The sequence below is a fragment of the Triticum aestivum genome, chromosome 3A (genome assembly GCF_018294505.1).
Source record: "Triticum aestivum cultivar Chinese Spring chromosome 3A, IWGSC CS RefSeq v2.1, whole genome shotgun sequence".
Classification (NCBI taxonomy): Eukaryota; Viridiplantae; Streptophyta; class Magnoliopsida; order Poales; family Poaceae; genus Triticum; species Triticum aestivum.
Window position 1 is genome coordinate 369,506,804 of NC_057800.1, and position 24,947 is coordinate 369,531,750.

Here is a 24,947-nt window from a genome sequence, read left to right on the forward strand (position 1 = left end):
AGAGAGTTGTGTATAGACCAGTGAGCCTCGTTATAAACAGCATTGGGCGGCCAAAGAAATTCTTGAAGTAGTATACACAGCCAAGCTATCATTTTAGCTGCGACTATCCATAAGTACTATGAACCACATGTGATTTTACTTCTATCTTGGTCTGAAATATTAAAGCAACATAAACACGTGAGGTGTTTGCTTCATATTACAAACAGTGGAAAGGAAGAAACATGAATCAAGTACTCCCTTCGATCCAAAATAAGTGTCGTAGTTTTAGTACAAATTTGAACTAAAACCATGACACTTATTTTGGATAGGAGGGAGCAGTATTTGGGACAAACAAAAAATATAATAATAAAGAAAATACGTGCTGGTGGAAATTTGGAGTTTTCAAACTGAAAACAAAAAATAGTGGTAGCTTCACTACTGAAAAAATAGAGACTGGGCAGTGCCACCCATGGCTGAGCTCAGCAACCTCTTTGTCAGGTATTACGATATCACGGACTAATAAGTTTAAAATATACGGCTTCATAGGTGCACGGTTAATCCTGCTTACTCTTTTACTTCATCTCCTGAATTTTATTTTGTTCAAATCTGTGCGGCTGCGCCATTAAAAAGCTACAATCATTTAATGTTAATTGGGAAATGCTTGATTGTATAGTTATGGTTGTGTAGATATGAAGAGGAAGAGAACAATGGAAAACGTTTGCCTATCGGATTTGAATCCAACCCCCAATCGATCATCGCCATCAGCCAACACAAAGGGATCAAGGAAATTACCACCACCATGAGTGACCACGAAGCTGATAACATACGACATCCTATATGCCTATAGTAAGTCCACTCTCCCAATTAGCCTCAATTTGAAATCTCAGATTTTTATTGTCTGACATGAAGTATTGATGCTTGATTGACTGGGAAAATAAATTTGGAATCAACTAGTTGTACCGTATATCAATTTTTTTCTGTACAACTAATTTTTCTTCTAAACAATTAATATTGTAGTGCTATTTTTGTAGTGTTTACAGTAGTGAAAATATGAGTTCTGGCTTATGCTTTTTGCATGCTTTAAACTACTTTTGGCTTGGCCAATAGTCATTATAATCTATAAAAGCTCAAGTGTAAAAGTCGCCCCCCTTATGCCAAATTTCTGGCTCCGTCCCTGGTGGTACTTGGTAAACTGCTAGGCACACGTTTGTTATTTGTTGCTGGCATCGTTCCATCCCCTCGGAGCTCGGGGCCAGGTTAGTATTGGTTCATCAAAGGTACTAGTACTAGTATAACAGCAGACCACCAGACACCTGATCTGACGTTCTGAGATCATACCTGTCATGCACTGGGATGATGAGCAGCAACCAGTGGACGTGGACTAGGCGGAGGGAGCATTATGGCGAGAGACCACGAGGAATAAACCAGCCGCGGTGTTGCCTTGCCGCGGGGCCGGGCCAGGGGCGCGTGCTCGGCTGCTCGCCCGGCGTCGCCACGAGCACAGGGCGAAGGCGTCGCGCGCTGTTCTGCCGCAGGGTACGGCGTTGGTGGGAACAGAAGCTGCTCTGGCCGCGCTCTGTGAGCCGGTCGATCTCGTAGGTACGTGCTGTTCCGGGTCCAAGCAGCGGAGCGGGAACTCCGTCGCGCCTCGCGTGGACGGTTGGCTGGTGGCTGCCTTTCCCCGACCTCCTCCGGCGGCGGCGAGCGGCCTTGGCAATCCAATCGCTGGAGAAGAGAGAAACGTGAGGCCAACAGAGCCGCGCTAAAAGAGGTAGGCGCAACACCGAGAGCGGAGGGGAGATGAGGAGGAGAAGGCAGTACCGAATCGAAGTCGGGCGGAAGCAGGCGGCGGGGACCGGCGTCGGCGTCGGCGGGGCGGCGGGGTGCTTGGGCGGCGGTGGGTGAGATGCGTGGGAGGGAGGGAGAGGAGGGGAGAGAGGGAGAGGAGGGGAGATAGGGAGGGGATAACCCCATCATTTTTTTACCTGGAAAAAATAACCCCATCTCTTTGCCATCTGCCAGCAGATGGCAAAGAATCTTTGCTGTCTGCTGGCAGATGGCAAAGAGGTGGGGCTGGTACACCGTTACACGCTTGACGGATACAGGATTTGCCAACCTTTTTGCCATCTGCTAGCAGATGGCAAAGATTATTTGCCATCCACTAGCAGATGGCAAAGAATTGGCTGATGGCAACCATGTTCTTTGCCGTCTGTCAGTTCTTTGACATCTGTTTTTTATAAGCAGATGGCAAAGACGTTCTTTGCCATCAGCTGGTAGATGGCAAAGAGCTGGCTGATGGCAAATTCCCTGTTTCCAGTAGTGTATACTGCGTGCACCATGGCTTAGGTCGGTGCTTATTTGGTGGAGGGGTCGGTGATTTGGGTGGAAGGTGTCGCGCTCGCACAGGCGGTCGGCCCATGTGGGATGTGGAAGGAGGAGGATGGGGATCGGGTGTGGATTACCTGCCTGGATAGGCGAGGCCGAGCAGCGTGAAGGAGGATCGCAGGCGAGGAGGCGGCGGTGTTGCAAGCAAGGAGTGAAGGTTTCAACTTGGAAAGGAAGGCGGAAAGAGGGGAAATGTGGCTTTTGGTAAGGGGGAGGGGGCGTGGAGGTAGATATTTTCGCGGAAGCCGAAAATTTGGAATCGCTTCAGCCAAAAAACTGGCGCGCAAAGTGTCATCAGACACGGTCTCTTATTCAGACACGGTTCGAAGATATTTTGTGCTGCACCTCACATGGTTGGTTATAATAAACTGTGGGATCTACTTGATTTTTGGTCTCGATTTGAATTACATAATGGGGTCACAGCGACCATGGATGGTGTTTGAATTGCTAGACCTTTTATCTGCAGTGATCATATAAGAATTGGAAATATTCAGGTGCGTTTGGACATTTTTATGCATTAACTGAGTTTTTAATGCATTTTATGTGCATAATTCAAATTTGAACTACATGCACATGCTCCAGTGCATATAAATTGGTTGAAAAAAAATCAAATATGTGTCCTTGGGTGCATGATTAGGTCTCGTGCAAGAAATAGGAATGAATTTCAAACACCGGGGCACCGTTGATTGCCGGCAAAACATTGAGATGCATGGTTTTTAAATTCTAGTAAATCCAAAACTCGTCTGAAATTCGTGAAACTTGGCACGCTATCATGGAGTGGCATCAACATGCCGTGGTACAAATTTTGTCCCATATGGGGCAGGTTTGGGTATATGCTTCTCACAAACCGGAACTTCTCCAACAAGCATGATGGTTTTCGGCAGGGAACGTCCCACCTTTGTGGACGAAATGATATCCATTGCCTTTTATTGCTTTAATTTTTTTCTCGTGTCAACATAGAACAATAGGAGTTTTGTGTGAATTTTTGTGATTTTTGAGGGGTTCGTTTGGACATTTTTATGCATTAACTTATTTTTCAATGCATTTTATGCGCATAATTCAAATTTGAACTACATGCGCATGCTCTAGTGCATATAAATTGGTTGAAAAATCAAATCTACGTCCTTGGGTGCATGCTTAGGTCCCATGCAAGAAATGGGAATGAATTTCAAACACCGGGGCACCGTTGATTACCGGCAAAACATTGAGATGCATGGTTTTTAAATTCTAGTAGATCCAAAACTCGTCTGAAATTCATGAAACTTGGCATGCTATCATGGAGCAGCATCAACATGCCGTGGTACAAATTTTGTCCCATATGGTGCAGGTTTGGGTATATGCTTCTCACAAACCAGAGTTTCTCACAACAAGCATGATGGTTTTTGGTAGGGAATGTGTTAGGAGCTAGGGTTCTCCCCGGTCTTAGGCGTAGGTTGTAGGGGAACAAGGGAGGAGGGCGAGGGCTGGAGCGCGGCGGCTGGCAGTGTGGCGCCGTCCTTGCACTAGGTGCGGCGGCGGCGAAGGCAGGAGGCGGCTAGGGTTTAGGGATTCCGGCTCCTCTGGGAGCCAGGCAAGAGAATAGTCTTATTGCTTAAATCTGAAAATAGTCTTACAACTTGTTTATATAACCATGACATGAAATAAAACTAAGATAACTTGTGGGCTAAGCTTGCCCGGTGGGCCTCCTACGGCCATAGGTCCGGCCGATCATAAAATCTCTCCCCGCCTGCACAAACAGCTCGTCCTCGAGCTGAAAGTCTAGGTAGTGTTGGCGGAACTCCTCGCGCTGCTCCCAGGTAGCGTCCTCCTCTGAAAGTTCAGCCCATCGAATCAACATGTATAAGGAGCCGCGACGCAGCTGAGCCCTCAACGCCTTTTCCGGTTCAGGAAGAAGACGCCCGTCGTTGATCGGTGGCAGCGCAGGAGGAACTGCGGGTGGCTCTCCACGGAAAGGCTTGAGCAGCCCCACATGGAAGACATCGTGGATGCGCGCACCCGCCGGAAGCTGAAGGCGGAAAGCCACCTTCCCAATGCGCTCCAGGACAGCAAAGGGACCGGATAGCGAGGACCCAGCTTCTGCTTCGCGTGTGGTTCCAGTGACTGCATAGAGCAATAAAGAAGACGCAGCCACACCCAATCACCCACCGCGAACTCCGCCTTGATACGTCTCCAACGTATCTATAATTTTTGATTATTCCATGCTATTATATTATCAACTTGGATGTTTTATATGCATTTATATGTCGTTTTATATGATTTTTGGGACTAACCTATTAACCTAGAGCCCAGTGCCAGTTTCTATTTTTCCCTTGTTTTTTGAGTTTTACAGAAAAGGAATACCAAACGGAGTCCAATTGATGTGCCAATTTTTGACAATTTTTATGGACGAAAAGAAGACCCCGGAGTAAAAGAGTTGGGCCAGAAGAGTCTCGGGGCGTCCACGAGGGTGGGGGTGCGCCCCGAGGTGCGTGGGCCTGTGATGACCCACAAGTATAGGGGATCTATCATAGCCCTTTCGATAAGTAAGAGTGTCGAACCCAACGAGGAGCAGAAGAAAATGATAAGCGGTTTTCAGCAAGGTATTCTCTGCAAGCACTGAAATTATAGGTAATAGATAGTTTTGCCATAAGATAATTTGTAACGAACAACAAGTAACAAAAATAAATAAAGTGCAGCAAGGTGGCCCAATCCTTTTTGTAACAAAGGACAAGCCTGGACAAATTCTTATATAGAGAAAAGCGCTCCCGAGGACACATGGGAATTATCGTCAAGCTAGGTTTCATCACGATCATATGATTCGCGTTCGATACTTTGATAATCTGATATGTGGGTGGACCGGTGCTTGGGTGTTGTCCTTACTTGGACAAGCATCCCACTTATGATTAACCTCTATTGCAAGCATCCGCAACTACAACAAAAGTATTAAGGTAAACCTAACCATATCATGAAACATATGGATCCAAATTGGCCCCTTACGAAGCAACACATAAACTAGGGTTTAAGCTTCTATCACTCTAGCAACCCATCATCTACTTATTACTTCCCAATGCCTTCCTCTAGGCCCAAATAATGGTGAAGTGTTATGTAGTCGACGTTCACATAACACCACTAGAGGAGAGACAACATACATCTCATCAAAATATCGAACAAATACCAAATTCACATGACTACTAATAGCAAGACTTCTCCCATGTCCTCAAGAACAAACGTAACTACTCACAAATCATATTCATGTTCATAATCAGAGGAGTATTAATATGCATATAGGATATGAACATATGATCTTCCACCAAATAAACCAACTAGCATCAACTACAAGGAGTAATCAACACTACTAGCAGCCCACATGTACCAATCCCAGACTTAGAGACAAGAATTGGATACAAGAGATGAACTAGGGTTTGAGAGGAGATGGTGCTGGTGAAGATGCTGATGGAGATTGACCCCCTCCCGATGAGAGGAACATTGGTGATGAGGATGGCGATGATTTCCCCCTCCCAGAGGGATGTGTCCCCAGCAGAACAGCTCCGCCGGAGCTGGTTCCGCCAAGGTTCCACCTCGTGGCGGCGGAGTCTCGTTCCGAAAGCTTGCTTATGATTTTTTCCTCAACGAAAGACTCCATATAGTAGAAGGTGGGCATCGGAGGGCCACTAGGGGGGCCACGAGGTAGGGGGCGTGCCCAGGGGGGTAGGGCGCGCCCCCCACCCGCGTGGCCAGGGTGTGGCCCCACTCTGGAACTTCTTGCGCTCAGTTTTTTTATATATTCTAAAAATGACTTCTGTGAAGTTTCAGGACTTTTGGAGCTGTGCAGAATAGGTCTCTAATATTTGCTCCTTTTCCAGCCCAGAATCCCAGCTGCCGGCATTCTCCCTCTCTATGTAAACCTTGTAAAATAAGAGAGAATAGGCATAAGTATTGGGATATAATGTGTAATAACAGCCCATAATGCAATAAATATCGATACAAAAGCATGATGCAAAATGGACGTATCAACTCCCCCAAGTTTAGACCTCGCTTGTCCTCAAGCGAAAGCCAAAATCAAAAAATATGTCCACATGTTTAGAGATAGAGGTGTCGATAAAAATAAAATATGGACATGAGGGCATCATGATCATTTTTAGAACAACAACTTATATAATTCCTGTCATATGATCTCTTATGCAAGAGTAACAATTCAATCACAATTTCGAGTATGAATCACAAACTTCATTGAAAACTAACAAACTATAATCTCAGTCATTGAAGCAATTGCAATTTATCATGACATAGGAAAGAGTCAATATAAGAGCTTTTCGGCAAGTCCACATACTCAACTATCATATAGTATTTCACAATTGCTAACACTCACGCAATACTTATGGGTATGGAGTTTTAACCGGACACAGAGAAAGATAGGGGCTTATAGTTTTGCCTCCCAACGTTTTACCTCAATAGTAATGTCAACAATAATAGTTCATGAAAACTCACATCCAATTAGCCATATATACCAGGATCTTTCCAACATGTTGTGCTTGCCAAAAGATAAAATGTAGAAGGAAGGGTGAAGATCACCATGAATCTTGTGCAAGGTAGGAGATAGAAGTAAAAGATAGGCCCTTCGCAGAGGAAAGCAGAGGTTGTCATGTGCTTTTATGGTTGGATGCACAAAATCTTAATGCGAAAGAACGTCACTTTATATTGCCACTTGTGATATGGACCTTTATTGTGCAGTCCGTCGCTTTTATTTCTTCCGTATCACACGATTGTATAAAGCTTATTTTCTCCCACACTAATAAGTCATACATATTTAGAGGGCAATTTTTATTGCTTGCACCGATGACAACTTATTTGAGGGATCTTACTCAATCCATAGGTAGGTATGGTGGACTCTCATGGCAAAACTGGTTTAAGGGTGTTTGGAAGCACAAGTAGTATCTCTACTTTGTGCAAGGAATTTGGCTAGCATGAGGGGGAAAGGCAAGCTCAATCATGTTGGATGATCCATGGCAATATAATTTATCTCAGATGTAAGAAAACATAACCCATTACGTTGTCTTCCTTGTCCAACATCAACTCTTTAGCATGTCATATTTTAATGAGTGCTCACAATCATAAAAGATGTCCAAGATAGTGTATTTATATTTGAAGACTTCTCTTTCTTTATTACTTCCTATTAATTGCAATGATGACCAAAACTATGTTTGTCAACTCTCAACTACTTTTATTCATCATACTCTTTCTATGTGAGCTCATTACTCTACATAAGATCCATATGATCTCTTTGTTTGTTTTTATTTCTTTCTCTTTTCTTTTATTCACTCAAGATTATGGCAAAATAATCAAGCCCTTGAATCAACACTAATCTTTATTATAAATAGCTCACGGACTCGATTACATAGAGGGATCATAAAGCAAAATTCAAAACTTGATCATACTAAGAACTTTTATTCTACTAGATCAAAATGTTATCAAAAGGATCGAACTAAGAAAATACGGTAAAGATAAAAGTGATGGTCATATGATACCGGGGCACTCCCCCAAGCTTAGCATTTGCCAAGGGGAGTGCCCATACCCATGTGATTATATCTCTTTTGTTGGTGAAGAAGATGGTGGTGATGATGGATAGTCGCACATCGAGCGTAGGAGGTCTTCTAACTTGCGGATAATGCCTTTGAGTGCGATGATATGCTCCTTCAACAAAATATGTTCATGTGTGAGATACTTATTTTGTATACGAGCTAACTCAATCATCTTGAAAGCTTCAATATCTCAGTTGGGGTAAGAAGATTGTGATCAAGTTGAAGGATGTCTTCTGTTGCCGAAACTTGGTCCTCCGGGGTCTTCTTGATCCCTTTATCCTTGTTGGTCTCCATGGGTTCTTCTCTCTTCAGCTCTATCTTCATTAGCCAAGCATCGTTGCCCTCATTGTTGGAGGAGGAGGGGACAACATGATACTTGGCTTTGACAACCCTGGCAGAAAACAGCTCGAAACAAGAACAGGAGATTTTTGCATGATACGGGAGTCAAAACCTTCGGGGGATTATATAATGAATTTTTACTGACCAAAATAAGTATCATGCAAGAATACGTAGTCCGGAGAGCACACGAGGTGCCCACGAGGTAGGGGGTGCGCCCTCCACCCTCGTGGAGCCCTCGTGTCCTTCCCGGACTGCTTCTTATTTTTCTATTTTTCTAAATATTCCAAAACGGAGAAAAATTGCCATTAGAACTGTTTTGGAGTCGGTTTACTTATCGTACCACATAACTATTCCTTTTCAGAGTCTGAAACATTCCGGAAAGTGTCCCTTATGTATTCGTCCGGGGTTACGGTTTCAATAACATTGGTTTCAACATTTATAGGATTACCTGAGATATAATGTTTAATTCTTTGACCGTTCACCACCTTCGGATTTGTGCCTTCGAAGTTGTTGATTTTATAGCACCGGAACGATAGAACTCCTCGATAACATATGGACCTTCCCATTTAGAGAGAAGTTTTCCTGCAAAAAATCTTAAACGAGAGTTGTATAGCAATACATAATCACCTACATTAAACTCACGCTTTTGTATCCTTTTGTCATGCCATCTTTTAACTTTTTCTTTAAACAATTTGGCATTCTCATAGGCTTGGGTTCTCCATTCATCAAGTGAGCTAATGTCAAATAACCTTTTCTCACTGTCAAGTTTGAAATCATAATTGAGCTCTTTAATAGCCCAATAAGCCTTATGTTCTAGTTCGAGAGGTAAGTGACATGCTTTTCCATAAACCATTTTATACAGAGACATACCCGTAGGATTTTTATATGCAGTTCTATAGGCCCATAATGCATCATCAAGTTTCTTGGACCAATTCTTTCTAGAACTATTAACAGTCTTTTGCAAAATTAATTTGAGTTCTTTATTACTCAATTCTACTTGACCACTAGACTGTGGGTGATAAGGAGATGCAATTCTATGATTAACATCATACTTAGCAATCATTTTACAGAAAGCACCATGAATAAAATGAGAACCACCATCAGTCATTAGATATCTAGGGACTCCAAACCTCGGGAAAATAACTTCTTTAAGCATCTTAATAGAGGTGTTATGATCAACACTACTAGTTGGAATAGCTTCTACCCACTTAGTAATGTAACCAACAACAACTAAAATATGTGTATATCCATTAGAGGTAGGAAAAGGTCCCATATAATCAAAGCCCCAAACATCAAACAGTTCAATAACAAGTGAATAATTCATAGGCATTTCTTGACGCCTACTAATATTACCAATTCTTTGACATTCATCACAAGATAAGACAAACTTACGGGCATCCTTGAAGAGAGTAGGCCAATAAAAACTGGATTGCAATACCTTATGTGCAGTTCTATCTCCAGCGTGGTGTCCTCCATAAGCTTCGGAGTGACACTTGTGTAGGATTTGTTCCTGTTCATGCTCAGGTACACAACGTCTAATAACACCATCTACTCCTTCTTTATAAAGATGTGGGTCATCCCAAAAGTAATGTCTTAAATCATAGAAAAACTTTTTCTTTTGCTGGTATGTGAAACTAGGTGGCATAAATCTATACCTACTAATAAAGCAGGGTGCGTTTCTCCAAAAATTTCACCTGTTCACCCATATTATTATTTTTGATTTTTTGAGATTCAATTCTTTTTATATTCGAGGTGGTACTAAAAAATATGTATGTGCTGAATTCTGTTCGTGGGCCTCCCTGTAGCTCTTATTTTTCCGTGCATCCCCTACATGGGCCAAACTGGGCCGTTTCGGGAGCAGGAAAAAAATAGTAGCCAGCTAGAAAAACAAGCGATCAAGTGAGGTTCGAACACACAACCTCCTGTGACACAGAGGTGTCCCCAGCCAAACGAGCTACCTTGCCTTTTTTTGCTATAGATAGTCCCACCTCGGTTCTTTATATCAAGTTTCACCAATTTAAATACGCTTGTAAGTAGTCTAAAATATCAGCAAGCCATGTTGAGAATCAATAAACAGACGGAAAGAAGATGACGACTCGATAGAAGGAGAAAACATGCACCCATAATTAAGCCGGATTGTGGGAAATAAAAAGAGAGAGATTTGATGAGAGAAGAATGTGGGCTCGTACTTTCCATGGCTGTGGGTAATTATTAGAGATTAAATGAGAGAAGAAAGTGGGGGAGGCTCATGCTGGCACACTGGGCTTACAATTAAAGCGGGATTTGGTTTAATGAGAGATGAGAGAAGAAAGCGGGGGATCCTGAGGGAAGATTGACAAAAATACGAGGATTTTTAATTACTTTTTGTCTGCAAAAAAAGAGCATTGAATTGAAACCGTTGGATGCTTAACATGCGGTGCGGAGCATGGATGCATGGGATCAAAAGGACGGGTGAGGGAAAGCCTGGTCCATGTCCTTGGGTGATTAAGTGGAAACTTTTTTCGGGTAATTAAGTGGAAATTTAAATACAAGGATTTGATGAGGCACACACAGAAGCATCAAGCTCGCTTTGGACGACGGTAATAAGGAGAAAATCGTATAGCAGTGTTAGAAAAACGAAAATAGCATTTGGCACATTATAAAAAATTGAAAATACATGAATGTTTATGTGCAAACAAATTAATTTTTTTTAAATAACCTGATTGATCGAACGTTCAATGGTGCAAAACGGAATACACGACACTCCAAGAACGAAGATACATGAATGTTTTTTGTGCGACCAAATTACATCTTTTTTCAAAAAACAGCCTGATTGATCAAGCGCCGTTGTTGTAACCCGAATTCAAGACCCTGCAAATGTTGCTGCAAGTGGGATGCAACACTCCAAGACCGAATGTCCTATGCATCTAGCGGAAGCATGCCAATCCAATGTCAGTTGCCACTCTCTTCTTTTACTGGAAAAGCCAGATTGCTGTGTTGCAAAGCCGACTATGCATTCGCTACAAGGACAGTCGGTACTATTTCAAGTCAGAAGGATGATGTTGCAAAGCCGACCACATGAATGCTGGAAGGATGACCGACATTGACCCAAAGTCGACCGCATGTCCTTTTGAGGTCAATTAGTGTTGGTGCAAATGCTATGTGTCTATAGAGCTAATTAAGTGCAGATTTCAATATTTTGGAGAAGTTTCCTTACCATCGGAGTTAGTAAGGATCATTTTGTGATTAAGAAGCAGTTGATATACATTTTGTCTACACCTCGGCGTGAGCCTCCCTGCCATGGCACAATCTGATGCTATCATACCACGCCGGTGACTGTTTTGATGAACCCGCCAATTTCTCCCTCGTTGCAACGCACGAGCCTTTTGCTAGTTTAGCAACAATATAATTAGCATAATCAGCATACCATGGAGCAGTATGAGAAGCATTTATGAAATTTAGTTGTTCATTAGGAAAGCTATCATCAATATGTACTGGGTCATCAAGAACATTTTCCAACCTAGACAAGTTGTCTGCAATGGGGTTCTCAGCTCCCTTTCTATCAATAATATGCAAATCAAATTCTTGTAGCAAGAGAACCCATCTAATAATTCTAGGTTTAGCATCTTTCTTTTCCATAAGATATTTAATAGCAACATGATCCATGTGAATAGTTACTTTAGAATCAACAATATAAGGTCTGAACTTATCACAAGCAAATACAACTGCTAAGAATTCTTTTTCGGTTTTAGCATAATTTCTCTGGGCATTGTCTAGAGTTTTACTAGCATATTGAATAACATTTAATTTCTTATCAACTCTTTGCCCTAGAACAACAACTATAGCATAATCACTAGCATCACACATAATTTCAAAAGGTAAATTCCAATCAGGTGGCTAGATAATAGGTGTAGAAATCAATGCTTTCTTAAGTATTTCAAAGGCTTCTACACAATCATCGTCAAAGACGAATGGTATATCTTTTTGTAATAAATTAGCCAGAGGCCGAGAATTTTTTGAGAAGTCCTTAATGAACCTCCTATAAAACCGACATCTTTAATGTCCTTGGGACACGTCATCTTTTCAATAGCATCAACTTTAGCTTTATCAACTTCAATGTCTCTTTCAGAAATTTTGTGCCCCAAGACAATACCTTCATTAAACATAAAGTGGCATTTCTCCCAATTCAAGACAAGGTTAGTTTCTTCACATCTCTGCAAAACTCGATCAAGGTTGCTTAAGCAATCATCAAAAGAGGATCCATAAACGGAGAAATCATCCATGAATACCTCGCATATCTTTTCACAAAAATCAGAAAATATAGCCATCATGCATCTTTGAAAGGTAGCAGGTGCATTACATAAAACAAAAGGCATACGTCTATAGGCAAAAGTACTGAAAGGGCAAGTAAAAGTGGTCTTAGATTGATCATCAGCTGACGCAGGTATTTGGGAGAAACCAAAATAACCATCTAGAAAGAAAAAATGTGTATGTTTGGATAATCTTTGTAGCATTTAATCAATAAAAGGTAAGGGGTAATGATCTTTTTAGTAGCCTTATTTAATTTGCGGAAATCAATTACCATCGTATAACTTGGAATAATTCTTTGCGGAATCAATTCATCTTTATCATTAGGAACGACAGTAATACCTCCCTTCCTAGGAACACAATGGACAGGACTTACCCACTGAATATCAGAAATGGGATAAATTATACCTGCCTCAAGGAGCTTTAGTATTTCTTTTCTTACCACTCCTTTCATCTTAGGATTCAATCATCGTTGGTGATCCATAACTGGTTTGGCATCTTTTTCCAAATTTATTTTGTGTTGACATAGAGTGGGACTAATGCCCTTAAGATCATCAAGAGTATATCCAATAGCAGCACGATGCTTCTTCAGAGTTTTCAATAATCTTTCTTCCTCCTTCCCTGAAAGGTTAGCACTAATAATAACAGGATATATCTTCTTTTCATGAAGATAGGCATATTTAAGAGTATCAGGCAATGGTTTAAGCTCAAACATGGGATCACCCTTGGGTGGAGGAGGATCCCCTAAGATTTCAACAGGCAAGTTGTGTTTCAGAATAGGTCCCTGTTTAAAGAACACTTCATCTATTTCTCTTCTTTTCAGTCATATACATATCATTTTCAAGGTCTAGCAAATATTGTTCTAAAAGATCACTAGGAGGTACGACAATAGAAGCAAGACCAATAATTTCATCTTTACTAGGCAATTCTTCTTCATGGTGTTGTCTACGAAATTTAGAAAAGTTGAACTCATGAGACATATCACCTAAACCAATAGTAATAACATCCTTTTTGCAGTCTATCCTAGCATTAACCGTGTTTAAGAAGGGTCTACCAAATATAATGGGACAAAAGCTATCTTGTCGGGAACAAAGAACAAGAAAATCAGCAAGATATTTATTTTTCCCACACAAGACTTCGACATCTCTATGAAAGTGCGTTATATTGACTAGAGGGGGGTGAATAGGCGATTTTTATGAAATTCTTCACTGAGGAATTTGCCGGTGAGGAAATTCCTTAGCGAAGAACTACTAGCAGCGGAATAAGTACTCAAAAGTAAACATAACAGAATACAAGCATAGTCATCATGATGAAATGAAGACAGGCACAAAGTATAGGAAGCGTAAGCACGGGATAACACATGATGAAGACAAACAAACTGAAGAAATTGAACTGAGGGAATTGGGAAAGTCTTCAGTTAAAGTCTTCAAATACATATATGAACAAACACACAACACAGTTATGAGGAAATGAAAGAGTTGGGGGAGTAAAACCAGTAAGCTTGGTGAAGACAATGATTTGGTAGACCAGTTCCAACTGCTATCTCAGTTGTACGTTTGGTTGGAGCGGCTGAGTATTTAAACTCGAGGACACACAGTCCTAAACACGCAGCTCAGGACACCAAGTCCAAACCGTATTCTCCTTGAGCTAAGGTCACACAGACCTCGCCCAATCACTCGTGCTAAGTCTTCAGGCGACTTCCAAACCTTCACAAACTTGGTCACTCGGCGATCCACAATTCCTCTTGGATGCTCTAGACCATGACGCCTAACCATCTGGAAGAAGCACAGTCTTCAAAGGTAACAAGCGTCGGATCCATGCAGGATCAATCTCTTCAGTGATGCTCAATCACTTGGGGTTTGTAGGTGTTTGGGTTTAGGTTTTTCCTCACTTGATGATTTTCGCTCAAAGTCCTCGGAGGATGGGTTGGTCTCAAATGACAAGTGTCAGTTTCTCTCGGAGCAGCCAACCAGCTAGTGGTTGTAGGGGGCGCCTATTTATATCCTAGGAAGCAACCCGACATGATAAGACATAAATGCCCTTCAACGATATGACTGTTAGCTGGATAGATATTTTGGGACAGCTGGCGCATAGCACAGCAACGGTCGGAATTTTGAGTAGCAAAATCCTCAGGGCTATCATGTTCCTCACTGTGTAGGCAATCCGCACTGGCGAATTCCTGACTCCTCAGTCAGAACAAATTCCTCAGAGATGAGAAGAACTTCGTCTCTATCACTGAAGAATATGACTAGACTGTATGAGATTTTCCAATGGCTTCACTCGAAGGGATTGGTAGGTGTAGGATTTTGAGTTGAGCATCACATGGAAATTTTTCCTTAGTTTTCCTCGACCCCCTTTAATAGTATGGTGTTTCCTATGACTCAAGAAAGAGAAAATGAAACTACGAAAACAAAAGTCTTCATGCTTCATGTTCCTCGAATGAATACCAAGTCTTCAAGGTCACACCAATTTCTTCACTTTCAAAGTCTTCATAAAGTCTTCAGAAATCCAAAGTCTTTAGTCGAAGAACTTCATTTTTAAGGGTTGACTTTCTCTGTAAATATCAAACTGCTCATAGACTTATAGACCTGTGTACACTCACAAACGCATTAGTCCCTTAACCTATAAGTCTTCAATACACCAAAATCACTAAGGGGCACTAGATGCACTTACACTCTAACAATCCCAATTGGTGAAATAGTATCTCTATTGGCAGGTTTAATTGTGACATCAATATCTTCTAACTCAGCAGGTGCAATATCATGCATAATCTCGTTGTACAAGTCAATAGGTATTGCACTATCACTAGCACCCATATCACACAAGCCATGATAACAATGATCTCCTATTTTAACAGAAATAATAGGCATGCCTACCACAGGTCTATGTTTATCTTTAGCACAAGGTTTAGTAATTCTAGCAGTTTTATCATAGAAATAAATAACATGCACATCAATATTATCAGCCAAGAGATCCTTAACAATAGCAATATTAGGTTCAACTTTAACTTGCTCAGGAGGTGTATAGGTTCTAATATTGCTTTTACGAACCAGAGTTGAAGCTTTAGCATGATCTTTTATCCTAATAGGAAAAGGTGGTTTCTCAACATAAGCAATAGGAACAATAGGATCATTATAAGTGATAGTATTTTCTTCAACTTTAATAGGTGAAGCTACTTTTACTTCTATGGGAGGATGATATTTAAACCACTTCTCTTTAGGGAGATCAATATGAGTACCAAAAGTTTCACAGAAAGAAGCTACTATTTCAGAGTCAAGTCCATATTTAGTGCTAAATTTACGGAAAACATCGGTATCCATAAAAGATTTAACACAATCAAACTTAGGTGTCTTACCTGACTTCTTACCTTCGTCGAGGTCCCAATCTTCAGAGTTGCGTTTAATTCTTTCCAATAAATCCCATTTGAATTCAATAGTCTTCATCATAAAAGAGCCAGCACAAGAAGTATTGAGCATGGTGCGGTTGTTATCAGAAAGCCGAGCATAATTTTTTTGAATAATCATTTCTCTTGAGAGCTCATGATTAGGGGATGAATATAACATTGAATTAAGCCTCCCCCAAGCTTGAGCGATGCTTTCTCCTTCGCGAGGCCAAAAATTATATATATAATTACGATCACGATGAACGAGATGCATAGGATAAAACTTCTGATGAAATTCCAATTTCAGTCGTTTGTAGTTCCATGATCCCATATCATCACATAACCTATACAATGTCAATGCGTCTCCCTCCAAAGATAAAGGGAAGACCTTCTTCTTGATAACATCATCGGGCATACCTGCAAGCTTAAATAATCCACAAACTTCATCCACATATATTAAGTGCTCATCAGGATGTAATGTTCCATCTCCTGAAAAAGGATTAGCTAGCAGTTTTTCTATCATATCCGAAGGAATTTCAAAGCAGACATTTTCATTTTCAGTAGGTTCAATAGGTTCAGTAGGTTGGAGAGCAACTCTTTGCTATACTGGTTGGGGTGAAGATACCCGGAACAAGCCCCTCGAAGGATTACTTTCCATAGTAACAAGTGACAGTAAATTTCAGCACACTATATAAATTTTTCCTTACCAAATTCCACCTACCAAAGGCGCTTCACTCCCCGGAAACGGCGCCAGAAAAGAGTCTTGATGACCCACAAGTATATAGGATCTATCGTAGTCCTTTCGATAAGTAAGAGTGTCGAACCCAACGAGGAGCAGAAGGAAATGATAAGCGGTTTTCAGCAAGGTATTCTCTGCAAGCACTGAAATTATAGGTAATAGATAGTTTTGCGATAAGATAATTTGTAACGAGCAACAAGTAACAAAAGTAAATAAAGTGCAGCAAGGTGGCCCAATCCTTTTTGTAACAAAGGACAAGCCTGGACAAATTCTTATATAGAGAAAAGCACCCCCGAGGACACATGGGAATTATCGTCAACCTAGGTTTCATCACAATCATATGATTCGCGTTCGGTACTTTGATAATCTGATATGTGGGTGGACCGGTGCTTGGGTGCTGTCCTTACTTGGACAAGCATCCCACTTGTGATTAACCCCTATTGCAAGCATCCGCAACTACAACAAAAGTATTAAGGTAAACCTAACCATAGCATGAAACATATGGATCCAACTCAGCCCCTTATGAAGCAACGCATAAACTAGGGTTTAAGCTTCTGTCACTCTAGCAACCCATCATCTACTTATTACTTCCGCCTTCCTCTAGGCCCAAATAATGGTGAAGTGTCATGTAGTCGATGTTCACATAACACCACTAGAGGAGAGACAACATACATCTCATCAAAATACCGAACGAATACCAAATTCACATGACTACTAATAGCAAGACTTCTCCCATGTCCTCAGGAACAAACGTAACTACTCACAAAGCATATTCATGTTCATAATCAGAGGAGTATTAATATGCAGATAGGATCTGAACATATGGTCTTCCACCAAATAAACCAACTAGCATCAACTACAAGGAGTAATCAACGCTACTAGCAACCCACAGGTACCAATCCCAGACATAGAGACAAGAATTGGATACAAGAGATGAACGAGGGTTTGAGAGGAGATCGTGCTGGTGAAAATGTTGATGGAGATTGACCCCCTCCCGATGAGAGGATCGTTGGTGATGACGATGGCGATGATTCCCCCTCCCGGAGGGAAGTGTCCCCGACAGAACAACTCTGCCAGAGCCCTAGATTGGTTCCGCCAAGTTTCCGCCTCGTGGCGGCGGAGTCTCGTCCCCGAAAGCTTACTTATGATTTTTTCCTCAACGAAAGACTCCATATAGCAGAATATGGGCATCAGAGGGCCACCAGGGGGCCCACGAGGTAGGGAGGCGCGCCGCCCACCCTCGTGGCTAGGGTGTGGCCCCCCTTTGGAACTTCTTGCACTCAGTATTTTTTATGTATTCTGAAAATGACTTCCCTGAAGTTTCAGGAATTTTGGAGCTGTGCAGATTAGGTCTCTAATATTTGCTCCTTTTCCAGCCCAGAATCCCAGCTGTCGACATTCTCCCTCTCTATGTAAACCTTGTAAAATAAGAGAGAATAGGCATAAGTATTGCGATATAATGTGTAATAACAACCCATAATGCAATAAATATCGATATAAAAGCATGATGCAAAATGGACGTATCATCCTGCCTCGTGGACGACTCGGGAACCTTCTTGACGTGAGACCGATGCAAAAAAATTCCTATAAATACAGAAAGCTCCAAAAAATAACCTAGATCGGGAGTTCCGCCGCCAGAAGCCTCCGCAGCCACTGAAAACCAATCTAGACCCAATACAGCACCCTGCCGGAGGGGGGAAACCCTCTCCGGTGGCCATCTTCATCATCCTGGCGCTCTCCATGACAAGGAGGGAGTAGTCCACCATCGGGGCTGATGGTATGTACCAGTAGCTATGTGTTTGATCTCTCTCTCTCTCTCTCTCTCTCTCTCTCTCTCTCTCGTGTTCTTGAGGTGGTACCATCTTGATGTATCGCGAGCTTTGCTATTATAGTTGGATCTTATGATGTTTCTCCCCCTCTACTCTCTTGTGATGAATTGATTTTTCCCTTTGAAGTTATCTTATCAGATTGAGTCTTTAAGGATCTGAGAACACTTGATGTATGTCTTGCATGTGCTTATCTGTGGTGAAAATGTGATATCACGTGATCCACTTGATGTATGTTTTGGTGATCAACTTGCGAGTTCCATGACCTCGTGAACTTATGCATAGGGGTTGGCACACGTTTTCATCTAGACTCTTTGGTAGAACCTTTGGGGCACTCTTTGAAGTTCTTTGTGTTGGTTGAATCGATGAATCTGAGATTGTGTGATGCATATCATATAATCATACCCACGGATACTTGAGGTGACATTGGAGTATCTAGGTGACATTAGGGTCTTGGTTGATTTGCGTCTTAAGGTGTTATTTTACTACGAACTCTAGGGCCATTTGTGACACTTATAGGAATAGCTCAACGGATTGATCGGAAAGAATAACTTTGAGGTGGTTTCGTACCCTACAATAATCTCTTCGTTTGTTCTCTGCTATTAGTGACTTTGTAGTGCTCTTTGTTGTGTGTTGAGGGATATTTATGTGATCTAATTATGATATTATTGTTGAGAGAACTTGCACTAGTGAAAGTATGAACCCTAGGCCTTGTTTCCTAGCATTGCAATACCGTTTGTGCTCACTTTTATCATTAGTTACCTTGCTATTTTTATATTTTCAGATTACAAAAACCTATATCTTCTATCCATATTGCACTTGTATCACCATCTCTTCGCTAAACTAGTGCACCTATACGATTTACCATTGTATTGGGTGTGTTGGGGACACAAGAGACTCTTTGCTATTTGGTTGCAGGGTTGTTTGAGAGAGACCATCTTCATCCTACGCCTCCCACGGATTGATAAACCTTAGGCCATCCACTTGATGGAAATTTGCTATTGTCCTACAAACCTCTGCACTTGGAGGCCCAACGACGCCTACAAGAAGAAGGTTGTGTAGTAGACATCACGCCCGTGATGGTTGCCATCGTAGTAGTGTTTGGCCAACTGCTGGGCCCGAAGGAGGCGTTGCCGGACTTCTACCAACATCTCATCACGATTCCGTAGAAGAGCATCGGCCGCCTCGGTCCTCGCCAGGGCCGGATCAACAGGAAGAATCGGCGGGGCCGGCCGGCCATAAACCACCTCAAAAGCCGTGGCATGGAGGGCGGAGTAATAATAGGTGTTGTAGCAGCACTCCACCCATGAGAGCCAGTCCACCCATGCGCGAGGGCGATCACCTATGACACAACGTAAATACATGGCAATCGCCTTGTTAACAACCTCAGACTGGTTGTCCGTTTGAGGGTGGAAGGTTGTGATGAGGCGGAGCTTAACACCTGCCAGCCGGAAGAGGTCGCGCCACATGTGCCCCGTGAACACGGGGTCCCGATCACTGACGATCAAAGAGGGAAACGCATGGAGACGGACAATACCATCGAAGAAGGCCCGAGCGACAGACGCCGCCGTGTAGGGACGCCCGAGCGCGATGAAGTGAGCATACTTGGAGAAGCGATCGACCATCGTGACAATGACGGACTTGCCGCCCACCTTGGGAAGGCCCTCGTCGAAGTCCGTGGAAATGTCCGCCCAGACCTGAGACGACACCTCCAAAGGCTGGAGCAAGCCAGTCGGCCTCAGAGTCTCCGTCTTGTTGCATTGCCACGTCACACAAGACCGCACCCAGTCACGGACCAGGACATGATCACCTGGAATGTAGAGGTCGGCGCGGAGACGATGGAGCATCTTCTACACACCCTCATGGCCCGCCGAGTGGGTGAGCAGCAACACCTGATGAAGGAGATCATCGTGCGCGGGAACAAAGACCCGGCGCCCATGGAGGAGCAAGCCATCGGCGAGGCACCACGGCTCATCAAACTTCCCTGCAGCCAGCTGCTGCTGAAGGAGGAGCGCGTTTGGTGCAGCCACAGTCGCCCGATGGATGTGTCCTCTGATCCGACACTGGTTGAGCCAGTTAAGCGGGTCCTCCGTACCGTGATAAGTGGCAAAGTCGATCTTGGCGAACCGTGGCGGCGTCTGGATCGGCGCGCCATGGCCGACCGGCTCGGCGGTGCGGAGCAGGGATGATGACGGTGCCCGGTCAATGATGGGGAGGCCCTCGGAGGCCCCCGTGAAGCCGAACGAGGCCCCAGACTGCAACATGGGTACCAGTGGGTCCCCAGCCTCCGTGTAAACTGGCGGTGGTGTCGTCCCGGTTAGCCAGGCCGGTGTCGGGGACGTTGACGATGGAAACCAGACCTGCTGGATTGGAAGGTCTCCTGGTGAGGACTGGCCGAGTCCGGAGCTGGGCGGCGTTGGTGGGAGCTGGACCGGCGCGGGTGGCGTGGCAGTTGCCGGCAAGGGCCACTACGGCGCTGGGACGGGCGCAGGAGGCGTGGGTGGCGCTGCGAGAGCCGGCACGGGCCACTACGGCCAGGACGGCGCTGGGGCGGGAGGCGGCTGGAGCGACGGATGGGCCCCGGCGATCGCCGCGGGTACCGAGTCCCAGGGCAGGGCCGACGGTCCGGAGGAGACGGCTGGCGACAGAGGTGTTGGCGGCCCGTACGGACTAGCCAGGAACAACTGGATGCCCTGGACCAGGACGACCAAGTCGTTGAGGACGCCGGCCATCGCCTCCGAGAAGTAGACGAGCGGTGAGGTGGAGGGTGATGGCGGCAGACCCGTGGAGGGGGACGACGACTGGCCGGTCGATGCGCCGGAGGTGGAACCCATCGGCGCCGAGGGAAGGGCCAGTGGTGCTGTGGAGAGGATCGGTCATGGCGCGACGGAGGTGGTGGGGAGGGGCAGTGACGGGCTTGGTTGTGGTGATGACATGGTCGAAACCAAGCTAGTTGATACCAAGGTGTTAGGAGCTAGGGTTCTCCCCGGTCTTGGGCGTAGGTTGTAGGGGAACGAGGGAGGAGGGCGAGGGCTGGAGCACGGCGGCCGGCGGCGTGGCGCCGTCCTTGCGCTAGGTGCGGCGGCAGCGAAGGTAGGAGGCGGCTAGGGTTTAGGGTTTCCGGATCCTCTCGGAGCCGGCAATAGAATAGTCTTATTGCTTAAATTTGAAAATAGTCCTACAACTTGTTTATATAACCATGAAGTCAAATAAAACTAAGATAACTTGTGGGCTAAGCTTGCCCGGTGGGCCTCCTATGGCCGTAGGTCCGGCCGGTCATAACAGAATGTCCCACCTTTGGGGACGAAACGATGTCCATTATATCTTATTGCTTTCAAAAAAATTTCTCGTGTCAACATAGAACAATAGGAGTGCTGTGTGAATTTCTGTGATTTTTCGGGGTTCGTTTGGACATTTTTTATGCATTAACTGAGTTTTTAATGCATTTTATGTGCATAATACAAATTTGAACTACATGCACATACTCCAGTGCATATAAATTGGTTGAAAAATCAAATCTGTGTCCTTGGGTGCATGCTCAGGTCCCATGCAAGAAATGGACATAAATTTCAAACACCAGGGCAGCGTTGATTGCCGGCAAAACATTGAGATGCATGGTTTTTAAATTCTAGTAAATCCAAAACTCATCTGAAATTCATGAAACTTGGCATGCTATCATGGAGCGGCATCAACATGCCGTGGTACAAATTTTGTCCCATATGGGGCAGGTTTGGGTATATGCTTCTCACAAACCGGAGCTTCTCACAACAAGCATGATGGTTTTCGGTAGGGAACGTCCCACCTTTGGGGACGAAACGATATCCATTGCCTCTTATTGCTTTCAAATTTTTTTCTCGTGTCAACATAGAACAACAGGAGTGTTGTGTGAATTTTTGTGTTTTTTCGGGGTTTGTTTGGACATTTATATGCATTAACTGAGTTTTCAATGCATTTATGTGCATAATTCAAATTTGAACTACATGCACATGCTCCAGTGCATATAAATTGGTTGAAAAATGAAATATGTGTCCTTGGGTGCATGCTTAGGTCCCATGCAAGAAATGGGCATGAATTTCTAACACTGGGGCACCGTTGATTGTCGGCAAAACATTGAGATGCCTGGTTTTTAAATTCTAGTAAATCAAAAACTTGTCTGGAATTCGTGAAACTTGGCATGCTATCATGGAGCGGCATTAACATGTTGTGGTACACATTTTGTCCCATATGGGGCAGGTTTGGGTGTATGCTTCTCACAAACCGGCGCTTCTCACAGCAAGCATGATCGTTTTCGGTAGGGAACGTCCCACCTTTGGGGACAAAACGGTATCCATTGCCTCTTATTGCTTTCAATTTTTTTGCTCCTGTCAACATAGAACAACAGGAGTGTTGTGTGAATTTTTGTGATTTTTCGTGGTTCGTTTGGACATTTTTATGCATTAATTGAGTTTTCAATGCATTTTATGTGCATAATTCAAATTTGAACTACATGCACATGCTCTAGTGCATATAAATTGGTTGAAAAATCAAATTTGTGTCCTTAGGTGGATGCTTAGGTCCCATACAAGAAATGGGCATGAATTTCCAACACCGGGGCACCGTTGATTGCCGGCAAAACATTGAGATGCGTGGTTTTTAAATTCTAGTAAATCCAAAATTCTGTTAACCATTCATGTGATGCCACGTGTCTTGGTTTTAATGGGTGTAGGAGGTGCCGTGTGGATAGCTGCTTGACCTTGACTGATCGGGAGGCGTGCGAGCGTCGTCCGGTGCGCAGGCTAACTGAGAGGCGTGCAAGCTGTCCTCGAGTGTGCAGGCTCACCAGGAAGCGTGCGAGCTGTACGCTGCGCAGGCTCACTGGGAAGCGAGCCCTTTGATTTCCATGGCCGCCCGCCTTGCTTGCGTCCTCTCCATTAATGGCGCCCAAGCCGCGGTCTAATTCGCTTTTTAAATATAAAACACTCATCACAAACGTTTTAGTTAGAACACCCGTATGCAAACCGACAGCTTCCCGAGGAACCCAAGAGAAAGTTTATCGAGCAGGATTTCTGTAGCTCTTGATCGCAAATGATTTAGATAGAACACCCGTATGCAAAGTGAGAGCAGCGCAGGATTTGTGCATCCCTTCAATGCAAACAGTCATTCTGGATGACCCATGTGCAACCATGCACAAACAATTTGGTAAGATTTGCATCTGTCATATTGGGTATGTTGCCATTTGTCAAACTGGAAAGATTTACATTTGTTGATCTAGTAATGTTGCCATTTGTCAATCCTTGTAACACTGCAATTTGTCAAAATATGCAGCTAGAAATCATTAGCACTATTTAATTTTTGCAACTAAAATTCAGTAATTAAGCTAGAAATCATTCCCCAATTGTTGCCAACCACGTACTGAAATAGCTCGTTCAACTATATATACTAGCTAATTTTAAGTATGTTGTACAGTTCGACCACACACCTATAGTCAGATGAACTGAACAAAATAGCTGCTAAATACTACTACATACTACCACAAAGGTGCTTTGTGTTACTTCCGGTAGTGTCTCCTCTGCCCAGCACGCTCAGTAAGAGGAAGAGGAGGAGGAGGAGCCTACCGACGAGCTAGACAAATGAAATACGGTGCCTGCCGCTGCTACACGTTCAGCGACGCTCGTGAGCTCGAACACCCACTGCCGCTCCAGGCGATCCCTCTCGAAGCGGCCGGACTGCTTGTAGATCTCCTGATTCCTCGCCTCTGCGTTAGCATGTGCTGCGACCACGGCTGCGGTAAGGCTCTTTGCATGCTCGACGATGCGCTTCTCCTCTCCCGCGGGAACTCAATGTAGCGTGCAAGGTCGCTGACGCACGTGCGGGCCTCCACCTCCGCCCCCCTCCTTCGGGCGGCGGTGGCGGAGCAGGTGATGATCCCAGCGGTCGACGGTGGGCTGGCGGCCATGGCGGCCGATGATGGGGTGGCGGCCATGACCACCACCTCCCGCCTTCGGCCCACGGTGACAGAGTGGGTGATGGCCACGGTGGCCGACAGTGGGGTGGCGACCACGATGGCCACCTCCCGCCTTCGGGTCGCGGCGGTGGAGCGGGACATGGCCCTGGCTTTCGACGTTGGTGTGGTGGTAACAGCGGCCGGCAACAGTTGCCGATGGGCAGCGGCGGCAGAGCGTGTGGTGGGTGTTCCGCGCACATCCAACAAGGACGCCATGCGCACTACACTACGCCAGGGACTGCGCCGCCACCGCAGTGTAGCCTCCCAGCTGGAGTTGCCCTCTGATGACGATGAGTGGCTGAGCGACGATGACGGACCGGTGCCATTGGCGATTGTGGAATGATACGTCTCCAACGTATCTATAATTTTTGATTGTTCCATGCTATTATATTATCAACCTTGGATGTTTTATATGCATTTATATGCTATTTTATATGATTTTTGGGACTAACCTATTAACCCAGAGCCC

General features: G+C 44.1%; 1 protein-coding gene across 1 annotated transcript; it reads right to left on the bottom strand.

Annotated features, from left to right (window-relative positions):
- Window positions 1-1,317: 1,317 nt before the first annotated feature.
- LOC123056910 (dual specificity testis-specific protein kinase 1) lies at window positions 1,318-1,953 on the bottom strand. Its single transcript, XM_044480135.1, has 2 exons — window positions 1,801-1,953; window positions 1,318-1,704 (listed from the first exon to the last, which is right to left on the bottom strand). The coding sequence occupies exons 1-2, from the start codon at window positions 1,951-1,953 to the stop codon at window positions 1,321-1,323; spliced, it is 537 nt and encodes a 178-aa protein (XP_044336070.1). The 3' UTR covers window positions 1,318-1,320.
- Between the last annotated feature and the right edge of the window lie 22,994 nt (window positions 1,954-24,947).

Coding starts and splice junctions, on each gene's coding strand:
- LOC123056910 (XM_044480135.1), bottom strand. CDS start 1,953: ATGGGGTTATCCCCTCCCTATCTCCCCTCCTCTCCCTCTCTCCCCTCC. Junction 1,705..1,800: donor TTCCGCCCGACTTCGATTCG/GTACTGCCTTCT, acceptor TCTCTTCTCCAG/CGATTGGATTGCCAAGGCCG.